Source organism: Sorex araneus, chromosome 1 (assembly GCF_027595985.1).
Source record: "Sorex araneus isolate mSorAra2 chromosome 1, mSorAra2.pri, whole genome shotgun sequence".
Lineage (NCBI taxonomy): Eukaryota > Metazoa > Chordata > Mammalia > Eulipotyphla > Soricidae > Sorex > Sorex araneus.
This window is the reverse complement of record NC_073302.1, coordinates 230,340,177-230,352,247: the sequence shown is the minus strand read 5'-3', so window position 1 is coordinate 230,352,247 and position 12,071 is coordinate 230,340,177. Positions and strand designations below refer to the sequence as shown.

General features: G+C 42.0%; 1 protein-coding gene across 2 annotated transcripts in view; it reads left to right on the top strand.

Annotated features, from left to right (window-relative positions):
• Window positions 1-12,071, top strand: part of PARP4 (poly(ADP-ribose) polymerase family member 4) — a 96,142-nt gene that overhangs the window by 27,234 nt on the left and 56,837 nt on the right. For both annotated transcript variants that reach the window (XM_055139998.1, XM_055139995.1), the window contains exons 11-14: window positions 4,171-4,308; window positions 6,461-6,556; window positions 11,283-11,466; window positions 11,635-11,791. In XM_055139998.1, coding sequence (XP_054995973.1) covers window positions 4,171-4,308; window positions 6,461-6,556; window positions 11,283-11,466; window positions 11,635-11,791 — 575 coding nt within the window. The remainder of the gene's footprint in view (window positions 1-4,170; window positions 4,309-6,460; window positions 6,557-11,282; window positions 11,467-11,634; window positions 11,792-12,071) is intronic.

Below are 12,071 nucleotides of genomic sequence, written 5' to 3'. Positions count from 1 at the left end.
ACAGCTTCTCACAGGAACAGAACGCCTATCTACATCTTCAATCCTCCCTGACCATAGGCTGTTGCTCAGAAGTGACTATATAAAGGAGACGTGGGGTTGGTATGGGAAGGGACACAGAGCATCCATGGTCTGTCGGGCCCGCCTTTCTCTGGAAGCCAGTGTGCTTTTGTGAAGTCCCTCCTATGGGGGCATGTGTTGAGGCCCAGGAGAGAGTTATGATGGATGAACTCATCAACTATTGACAGTTAAATTCAATCTTCACTTCTTGTCTCTTGATCTGTGATCAGGACTGGAAATTCTGGTCTAAAATCAATATCAGTGCTCCTAGCAGCCAGCCCTATCCTTAGATTCCTCTAAAGGGGCTGTTTTCTCTAAAGTGCTCTCATTCACATAGCAAGAGACACCATTAGCATTTCTAGTATTTAGGGAATTCCCGATATTTGGGGAGTGGTGAATTAGGAACTATGGGCTTAAACTAAATATATAGGATAATTGTATATATTTTGACTTTGTATATATATTTTGTATATATTTGGGCTACCTCAATGAACCAAATAGCCATTTCTTTCTAAGTCCAGTATCACAGTTGGTCTCAGGTGAAGTTGCTGTTTGTATATTTGGTCATTCATCCCACTGTATACGCCCCTACCTGGGCATTTCTAGCGTCTCTGATCTTATTGGAACAGACCAAGCTAATTAACCAGAGACCTCACACACTTTTAGAGCATGTTGATGAATTGGAACCATTCTTGCAAATGTATATGGCTGATTTAGGATTAATTTATAACTGCTAAATCTTTTTTTTAATTTATTTTTTAATTAGTGAGTCACAGTGAGGGTACAGTTACAGATTCACACATTTTCGTGCTTGTTTTTCCCTCATGCAATGTTTAAGAGCCCATCCCTCCACCAGTGTCCATTCTCCACCACCCATGAACCCAATATCCCTCCCACCCCCCCAATCCTATCCCCCCCACCCCTCCCCACCTCTGTAGCGCGGCATTCCAATTTGGTATCTCTCTTTCCTTTTGGGTGTTGTGGTTCCAAATAAGGGTATTGAGTGGTCATCCTGTTCAGTCTCTAGTCTACTTTCAGCACGCATCTCCCTTCCCGCGCAGGATCTCCAATTACATATTACTTGGTGTATAACTGCTAAATCTTAAGTAACTAGAAATTAATTTACTCCATGAAAATCAGTAGATAAATTAGGGTCTGTGTGGGTTTTGTTTGAAAGCTGTATTCCTTAATGCCAACCCTTTTATTAATTTTTGTTTGTTTTTTGAGCCACATCTGGTGGTACTCAGGGCTTAATCCTGGCTCTGTACTCAGGGATCACTCTTGGCAGTGCTTAGGAAACCATAGGTAGGGCCATGTTTGGCCACATACAAGACAAGCACCTTGTATGTGTACTTGTACACCTTGTACACCTTGTATGTGTACCAAGTCTCTGTACTAGCCCTCTGGTCCTTCAGTGTCATTTAAACCAGACCCAGCTGTGCCTCCCCAAAAGACTAGTTCTGAGTTCTCACAAATTATGTCCTCTTTTCCTTTATCAATCTCTCATAATGCCATTCACAATATCATACCATACTTAGTAAGATATGTGTTAGAAAAGAAATCATGGAAAAACTGAACTATTGATGAGAATGAAGAGAAATTGGAACCCCTTGTACCATGATTGTAGAAATATGAAATGACACAGCTGCTGTTTGGTGGTTTCTCGGCATATATTTTATCATATTTTATGCCCTAGTAAGTCCATTCCTAGTTATTATTAGTCCAAAGGACTGAACAGTTACTCAAACAGATACTTATACATAGAAGCATTTTGTTATGGTGATCTCTGTTATGGGTAGAAACAACCTAGTGTCCACCAATGAATGAGCTAATTAACAAATCTTGCTACATACATATATACATATTATGCAGCCACGCAAAGAAAGGAATATCAGTGCTTATGCTTCAACACATGTGAATCTTGAAAATGATTTGCTGAGTGAAAGAAGCCAGAAACAGGACCACATACTGTATGATTTCTTTTATATGAAATACCTGGAATAGGTAAATAAAATTCATGGCAACTGAAAAAATTGCTTTTGCTGTAAGAGAGAGAAGTGATGACAGACTGCTAAATGACTGTGGGGTGTTTTGGGGGGGGTGAGGAAATGTTTTGGAACTAATTAAATGTGGGGCTTGCACGCATTTTTAGTATACTAAGTACTGCAAAATATATACTTCAAAATAGCTGATATTAGTGTTTTGCAAGTTCTACTTGTTTTTTTAATTTTTAAAATTTTTATTTTATTTTATTTTATTTTTTTGCTTTTTGGGTCACACCTAGAAGTGCACAGGGGTTACTCCTAGCTCTGCACTCAGGAATCACTCCTGGCAGTGCTGGGGGACCATATGGGATGCTGATAACATGTCTTACACCCAGTGTGTGATGGGTGCCCTGTAGAATCGAACCTGGGTTGGCCGAGTGCAAGGCAAACGCCCTACCCGCTGTTTTATCACTCCAGCCTCATACTTCTGTTTTTTTTTTAAATGATTCCTAAAGATCTTTGCCAGATATCTTTGCCTGGTTTATAGACCAGGCTATAAACCCTGCATGTAAAGCTTACACGACAACTCCTTCAGCTTGGGCTGCATATTAATCTTATCCTGATTACAAAATTCTTAGTCCTTTCTAAAAGTTTAGAAAGTATGTAAAAATATGGAAAAATCTAGTGGTCACCCCAAATCTCACTCCCCAGAGAAAATATATAATGTTAGCACCTTGATATAGAATGTTTCTCCTAAGGAATTACTAATTTTTTTTCCATACCCAGTGCTCTGGTAAATCAGCTTTCTGAAGTAAGGGTTCTGATTTGTAATATATCCTTATTTTTGTAGCTCATATGTCCCTTCCTTAGCTCATTCAAGCCACCAGTGGGATGCGCATGATGGTTTTAGGGAACTCTGGCTTAGCCATCTTCTTAGGCATAGGCAAGTTCCCTGTTTCATCCTCCTAGTCCTCCAAGCTCTGCTGCTCCCCTCCCTCACCTCCTCATCAGCACATCTAGCACTTCTGCCTCTGACACACCACTAGTCCCATGGCTACTCGCTCTCCCTGCCTGAAAAAGAGATGTCTCCTCTGGAAGATGCTGCCCTCTCTGTGAACCCCCCAGCAATATCTGCTTGGCTCCTTCCTACTGCTACCCCATCCAATTCATTTTCCAGTGCACACTGATAAGATCTTAAGGTGGTTGTTGTATCAGGCCATGAGCCAATAAATGCCATTCCAAGGAGAAATCTTTCTGGCTCTAAGTCTGGTTGGTTACCATCATGACATTTAAGACTGCTGTGTTTTGAAACCTACTGAATGGCTTAGGTGCTTGCCTGGCATGGGACAGACTGGGTTTCGATCATTGGCACCCCATACATATGACCTGCAGTGTCTGCCAGGAGTGAGCTCTGAGTGCGGAACCAGGAGCAAGCCCAGGGCACCACGGTATAGTCTTAAAAACAAACAAAAGTAAAACCTGCTGAGCTTGTTAACTTCTTGACTTTTGTCTCTAAAATATAAGTTCCACAAAGCTGATAACGTGTCTTTTTTTTTTTTTTTTTTTTTTTTTTTTTTGCTTTTTGGGTCACACCTGGCATTGCACAGGGATTACTCCTGGCTCATGCACTCAGGAATTACTCCTGGTGGTGCTTGGGAGGGTAGGGGGTGGGAAACCATATAGGATGCTGGGAATCAAACCCAGGTTGCTGCGTGCAAGGCAAATTGCCCTACCCACTGTGCTATCGCTCCAGCCCTGATAACATGTCTTACACCCAGTGTGCGATGGGTGCCCTGTCGAATGCTTGACACAGAGAATGTCTGCTGAGTGTGATCACAGAGAGATGAATGCGCTCCCTCTGCCTCCCACACACCACGGATTTGACACATTTGGGATCATACTGTGCATCAGATTTTGTAACCTATTTTCAGAACTTTAGTTTTGCTATAGGTTTCACTTCATGTCCTTGTTCCTGTCCTGAGAGTCTGTGTTCCCTAGTGGCCTCTCAAAGTGCATTTGTCACTCACTGGCTCACAGTGACTGTTGTATGTTTTCTGCTCCTCCTCGTCATTTTTAATTTTGATTGCTATCATGTTCTCTCAGCAAGGCCTTCCTCTCACTCTTACAGTGTGGCTCCTGTGAACATCCTGCAGATGTTTCGAGTTGGCCGAGTGGATGAAACCCTGGAGTTTCAGAGTCAGCTGGGCAACGTGAAGACCTTGCTGCATGGCTCTGCCGTGCAGAGCTTCGTGGGAATCCTGTCCCGGTAAAAGGACATTCCTCTATTCCCACATTTCCTTCACAGATATGCAGGGTTTTTTCCCTTACATTTTTCAGTCTTGTTTATATCAAATGAATATCTGCAGTTAAAGTAAACTAGTTATGCAGCTGGAACGAGTAGAGCACTTTCCTTGAATCTGGGTACCCCATATGGTCCCCTGAGCCCATCAGGAGATACGCCTGAGCCAGGAATAAGTCCTGAGCACCACCAGCTGTGGACCATAAATTTTAAAAAGAAAGAAAAAACATACTTCTATCACAGTGGTGAAGTTCTTGGGCACTTTGGTGGTGGTAAGGTGCGTTAAAGCCATGTTGTAACCATGTGACCTAAACTATGAAGAAATCTATTAAACCAGAGATGGCACAGTGGATAAAGTGCTTCCCTTACATGCAGCCAACTCAGATTTGATCCCCAGCACTGCATATGGTCTGCCAAGCCCCACCAGGACTGATTCCTGAGCACAGAGCCAGGAGTAAGCCCTGAACAATGCTGGGTGTACCCTGAAATAACAACAAAAAAGATAGTTACAATATTCCCAGGAAAATTGAATAAATTATGAAAAAGTATAGAATTTGTATTTATTGCTATATATGTTGAAGTATAGTTCATGGTTAGCAATTGCTTTATTATTATCATTAGTATCCTGGCCATTCCCTGCCATGTTCAGCCAAAGGGACCACGAGGGCCATACCCACAGGGACTCTGCAACACAGGGACTGAGCCAGGCTCTTCCATGTAGCAGTGCCCCGCCATTGGTCTGTCTCCCCAGCCCTGGGACTTGCTTCATTTTTGTGATGGGAAGGGAGAACTCGGAACTTGGAGCCACTGCCATTAAGGAATGGTGCAGTTATGTGGGCCTGATGCTTTGATTTTTGTGTTTTTATGGTATGCTTTTTAGTCTATGAATTTTAGAATTTTCCCTTTAGCTGCCCTTCCCAAAAGTAATCATGGTTTCACTTTGCAGCATCCCCTATATACTAAACAGCCAGTAAGAACATCTAAAAGGCCTTGAGCAAGTGAGAATGGCCATGGGGGTATGAGGGAGTGGCAGGGTGGGGGCGCACCTCTGCCTGAGGAGGGAAAACCAGGAATAGGAAAATTGTCCAGTGACCCAGGACAAGTTAAGAGTAATCAGAAATTGGGGCTGGAGTGATAGTACAGTGGGTAGTGCTTTTTCCTTGCACGTAGCTGACCTGTGTTACCAGGTGTGACCCAAAAAAGCTTAGAGAGAGAGAGAGAGAGAGGGAAGAGAAGAGAGAGAGAGGGTAGAGAAGAGAGAGAGAGGGTAGAGAAGAGAGGGTAGAGAGATGAGAGAGAGAGAAACAAAGAGAGAGAGAAACAAAGAGAGAGAGAGAAACAGAGAGAGAGAGAAACAAGAAATCATTCGTAGCTTGGTACATTTCAGTGGCACCTGGGACTCTTTCTGTGGGATTATTTTGAATTGTTTGTTTGTTTGCTTTTGGGTCACACCCAGCAGTGCTCAGGGATCATCAGGAGATGGTGCCCAGGATACCCTATGAGATGCAGGGGATTGAAGAGGGTCTGCTGCAGGCAGTGCAAGCACCTTCCCCCATAGTACTTCTCAGCCGGGAATGCTTTCTTTTTTTATATCATGCTATAGATTTTATTTCTTATTTTCCAACTTTATGGAGACATGGTTGACATAATGTGATTTTTATGGTATGTGTGATGATCCCCACAATCAAGTTCATGAGCATATTGATCCCCTCATTGGTTACCTGTTTTCCTTGTGATGAGAAGACATGACCTCAGCAGATTCCAAACATACAATACAGTCGTAGGAACAAAACCACTGTGCGGCTTGTTAGCTCTCTAGGACTTAGTGAACTTGTAATGTATTCATCTTATAACTGAGAGTTTGCACATTTGACCAATATCTCTCCACCTTGGAAGTATCTCTCCATAGTCCCTGGAAGCTGTCATTTACTCTATAGATGTCAGAGTTTAACTTGTTTGAATGCAGGGGAGGTCATGCAACATTTGTCTTGCTGAGTCTGGATTATTAGCACACTGGTCTTCTTCGAGCAATTAAAACACCTATTTTTGTTGGAATTGTATGGCATGATCTTGGCTTGTTTTTTCTTATTAAATCGTTATAATGTCCTTTTCTTTTTAGTGGCTTACTTTTACCCAGAGTAGTTGAAGACCGTGGTGTGAAAAGAACGGACATTGGAAATCTTGGGAGTGGCATATATTTCAGCAATTCACTCAGGTTAGTATGTTAATTATGTAATTCATGGGCTGGAGTGATAGTATAAGGGTAGGGTCTTTGCCTTTCACACGGCTGACCTGAGTTCGATACCCATCATTTCATATGGTCCCCCCAGCACTTCCAGGAGTGATTCCTGAGAGTACAGAGCCAGGAGTAACCCCTGAGCATTGCTGGGTGTGACCCAAAAAGCAGAAAAAAGAAATTATGTAATTCACACCCAGCACCAAGGAATCAGCCACTACTGAGTATACACTGTATATTTCCTGTCTTCTTTGGTGAGGAATTTCTTACCCAAAAGAGATCATTGAGAACAACCAGTTTTCTCTCTATATGACAGAAGTGGTGGATACTTAGGATACTTGAAATCATCTGAGTGTTTTTTCTATCTTGAGAGCTTTTATGCCTATTTAATTCTGACCCACCCTCATGACTGGAGTCCTGTTTTTATTCTATATCATAGATAACCTGAGATCCTATAGTCTGTGTCACATTAAACAATTTATGGATTATGTATAAGCTCTGCATGCCTGCAATAACACTTTATCTTCAACATCTTCGCTAATACTTAGTCAGCCATGTAACTTTTTGTTTGTTTGTTCATGCAGTGCCAGGGATTGAGTTCAGTGCCTCACACATACAAATCAGCACACCGCCTTTGAGCTTCATCCTGGCCATAGCCAAAACATGTATAATCCCTGCCCTGTGTCAAGCACCAGGCTAAATGTCTATTGTAGATTGTCTGTAAACCTCACAGCTGGTATAGTGACTGCACTTTATAAAAAGAAACAGTCTCAGAGAAATTAAATAATCTGTGTGGTCACAGACCTAAATGATGGCTTCTGGGTTCTGGCCCATAAGAAGGGATAATTACCCAGGATTTTCAAAGAGTTCCTACAAATCCTCCAAAAAAAAGATAACCCAATAAGCAAAAGAGTAAAAGACATGAATATGAACCAACAGAAGAGAAACAGACAATAATATTTGAAAAGATTGGTAATCAAAAACTTACTAAACCATCATGATAGAGTTTACATTTACCATACAGACCAAAAGAAGTTCAGCATCTCTGAGTATTAGTCACTTGCTAGAAAAATCTGAACTCTTGAGCCAGAGCCATAGTACAGCAGGTAGGGCACTTGCCTTATATGCAACCAACATGAGTTTAATCCGTGGCATCCTGTATGGTTTCCCAAGAACCTCCAGGAGTGATTCCTGAGTGCAGAGTCAGGAATAAGCCCTGGGCACCCTTAGGTGTGGCTCAAAACTAAAACCAAACAAACCGGAAAAAAAATCTGAACTCTCAGATATGTTGGTAAAAGTATAAATTGATAAACTCTCTTGAAAAAATTTTTACACTATCTGGTATAGTTGAAGAGATTTGTTGATTGTAAGACTCAGCAATTCCAGCCACACCTTGGAACATCTGGGAGAGCTTCTCAAGGCTGCTGATGCTGATTTCACCCCAGTTAGTTTGATCAATATTTCTAGGAATGAGGCTTGGTTTTCTATTTTTATTTTTTACTTTATTTATTTATTTATTTATTTATTGCTTTTTGGGTCACACCCAGCGATGCTCAGGGGTCACTCCTGGCTCTGCACTCAGGAATTACCCCTGGCCGTGCTCAGGGGGCCATATGGGATGCTGGGAATCGAACCCGGGTTGGCCGCATGCAAGGCAAACACCCTATCCGCTGTGCTATCATTCCAGCCCCCGGTTTTCTATTTTTAAAGGAGGAATATAATATGCAACCTGGGTCAAGAACCCACTAAGATCAGGGAGCCAGGTCAAAAGCTGAGGCCCACACCACATGGTTCCCAAGCATGGTGGGTGAGCCTCGAATGCTCCTGAACATCGCTGGGGGTGACATAAGTGTTCCCCAGTACAGCTGGGGCCAAGGAGCACTGAAAAGCTGGGCTCAGCATTGAATGGTCTGGCTCAGTTGGCCACATATTGTAGAAAATGATCCCCAGGCCCCCTGAGCAATTTTCAGGTGGTCCCCTTAAAAATATAAAAGGGACATAACCCTAGAAAAATTATAGTATGGCATACTTGTACCAGGAGACATATAAAAAAAGGAAGGACTAATGACACTAATAACAGAACATGGAAATGATACAAGGTCCGTTAGCAGTGGGATGTGTCAGAGCATTTTGGTATCATTCTACATGGACAATATAATAGTGTAAGCAAGGGCACTATAGTTGCACATACCCATGGGATATAACATGGAACAAAAAAATTCTTTATGACTATAGATGCAAAGAAAAACCAACACTAAACATTCACTGTTGAGGGGCACAGATTTGTATCACTACTATAAAAAGAGAGGAAAGAACATTACCCTCCCTAAAACCAATAATGATTAGATTACCTCTGGGGGTGTCAGTATGAAGCCACGTAGGAATAATGGTTTTCTTCTTTATTTTTTTTAATGTAGGAGTACTGCTAGTTATTCAACCATTGGATTAAGCTGAATGAATTGGGCATGAACTCTACATTACCTTTTTTTTAAATTGAATCATCATGAGATACAGTTTCAAAGCTTTCATATTCAAGATTCAGCCATATAATGATCGAACACCCATCCTTCCACCGGTGCACATTTTCCACCACCAGTGTCCCCAGTGTATCCCTCCCCCCATCCAAGTCCTCACCCTGGGTCCATGGCAGGCAATTTCCCCCAGTACTCTCTCTCTACTATTGGGCATTGTGTTTTACTTGAATTTTCCCACCACCATTCAAGCCTGCCGGCCAGGGGCAGATACTACATCATTTATTGTTCACTGCTCATTTTGAATATTTTGGGTGCTGAAGCCACATGCTTCTGGAATCCTAGATTGTTAATGTTTGGGTTCCAGAGACATTTCTGTAGGGCGCTAATCCATTTGGGGATTCAATTGGGCGTCTCTGGACTAGGACTGTTGGTGTGCTAAGGTGATGCCCAGAGCCACATTGTGGGCTGACAGCCAGGACAATGATCGGGTGGGGAGTGAGGAGGGACAGCCCAGCACCTCTGCCACCATGCAACAGGGAGATTTAGTCCTGGATCCCACATACTTGGGCCTTGCTTGTGGAAGCTCTTAGTCTCTGGGATTCTATCTGGAGCAGGCAGGGAGACTGCACCTGCTTCATTTGGAGTGCCCTGATGAAACTGGCTTGGTATGGGGTCTGGAGAGATATCCAGCCTGTGGATATCTCTGCTGTGTCTCTGGCTTTTGACCTCTTTCAAAATTTATTTATGTGTCTCTGAAGCAAGGCTAGTAATAGAATTTACAGGGTGGCACTGGAGTTGGTTCGTGGGAGTGACCGCAAGTGCTTCCATGTGTTTTGGGAAGTGGGAAAGGTAACCCACCCCAGCTCCGAGAAAGCCTGGAGATTTTAGTCACAAAACCCACATACCCAAATTTTCAGCCAATTGTATCTTGGTGAGGTTTGTCCTGAGACGATGGGGTCAGGCTGGGGGTATGGTGGTGATTTTGGATTGTGGAAGCAAGTGGCTGGTCTGCTTGGGCAGGCACAGGTCAACCTTCCCCCTCCGATTTACCCCCGTCTGTTCAGCCATGTGCAGGTTCGAGGTTAACTGTGGCTTTTGGTCTCTTTCGAGATTTATTTATGGGTCTCTGAAATTAGGCCAATAAATGAGCTTGTATAGCTGAACCGTAGGTGATTTGTGGGTGTGGCTCCCACATACCTAACTTTTGGCCGTTTAATTTCTTGGTAAACTTGGTCCCAAGTTGTTGGGGTCCGGCCAAAGGCACAGTGGCAATTTTGGGGTATCAGGAGGCCTGAAGGCACCATTAGGCTGCTGATGCACTCTCCCCGCAGGTACAGGCTGACCTGTTGGCAGGATCATACCCCCAGGTTTTCTTTTTCTTCCAATCTGTGGTTACTATATTGTGCTTAGTGTTATTATCTTTGAACATTATATTTACATTGTCAGCCTTCTTTTCTCTTTGTGTATAAAATGTTTCAAAGTAAAACTTTTTGCACCTTAAAATAAGTTTTTAATGGGATTTTGTTTAACCAAATGTAAGTTCTCAATGTTGTTAGCAAAGTGTCTTCAGTGAAGGAAACTGAATAAAGCCTAATTACAATGAGTTAAAGAGGGGCTTGAGCCATACTACAGCAAGTTGAGCACTTGTCTTGCATGCTGCTGACCCGGGTTCTGTCCTGGCGCCCCTCATGTTCCCTAGAGCATTGCCAGGAGTGATCCCTAAGTGTAGAGCCATAAGTAAGCCTGCAGTAACGTCAGGAGTGGCACAAAAATAAAATCAAAATGGATTAAGGAGTGATTGCAAGCAAGCAGGTAGTCACTGAGCTCTTCAGAGAGTGTGGTGTTGAGACCAGAAGGTGATATGGAGACAGAAAATGAGGAAGCCTGCAGCCCTGCTGAGTGGAGTCATGTGTGTGTGACTTACAAAAACGCATGGTGTTTTAATTATTACTGCTTTGTAGTATAGTTTGAGGTTGAACAAGGTGATGCCTCCCATCTCTTTTCCCCACCAAGAATTGCTTTAGCTATTTGGGGGGTTTGTTTTTCCATATGAATTTCAGGAATGTTTGGTCAATTTCTTTGAAGAATCATGGGTACTCTTATAGGGATCACATCAAATCTGTATAATGCTTTGGGGAGTATTAGCAAATACTTTTAATCAGTATTTTCTTTACACAAAATATTACTACCAAGTGTCTATAAATCTGTACTTTTTTTTCTTTCCCATGTAGTACAAGTATTAAGTACTCATGCCCAGGAGAGACAGAAGGCTCCAGACTCTTGGTCATCTGTGACGTTGCCCTTGGAAAGTACATGGACTTAGAGAAGAGAGATTTCTCCTTAACGAAAGCGCCACCAGGTTACGACAGTGTCCATGGTGTTGCAGGAGCAGCCACTGGCAGCACAGACTTTGAGGTATTTACTTATACCAAGAAATGTGCATGAAGATTTCTGATTTTATTAATTATGCTTAATTTCAAAACTTGTATGTCTACCATATGAATTTAATATTTTCTACCTTAGCAGATTCTGCTTTTTGACTTTTGTCAGTTTTTTCCCATCTTGAATTTCTGTTTTCTCTAGGATGATGAATTTGTAGTATATAATACCAATCAGATTAAAATGAAGTATATCATTAAGTTCTGTATACCTGGAGATGAAATAAAGGACTTTTGTCCTTGCAATGATACTGAATTAGAGGAATTCAGAACTGAGTCTCCAGATTTTTCAGAAGTTAAAGGTAATATTGTTTTTTTGAATACTGTTCTACATGGTACTAAGAAAACTCAAGCATATTCAGTGGAATTTATAGTCATATTTGGTAACTATACATATATCCTTATATGTAATACTTTATATTTTTTTATTTTGTAAAAATCACGGTATGTTTAAGAAAGATTAAGTCATCGCAAAGTTACATCTTATTCATTAACACAACTCTATTGATCTTTTCTGTGTCAGAATAGCAAACATGAAAACTGCTGAACCAACTTTAGGTGTCCAAGTATAAGGCCTGAAGT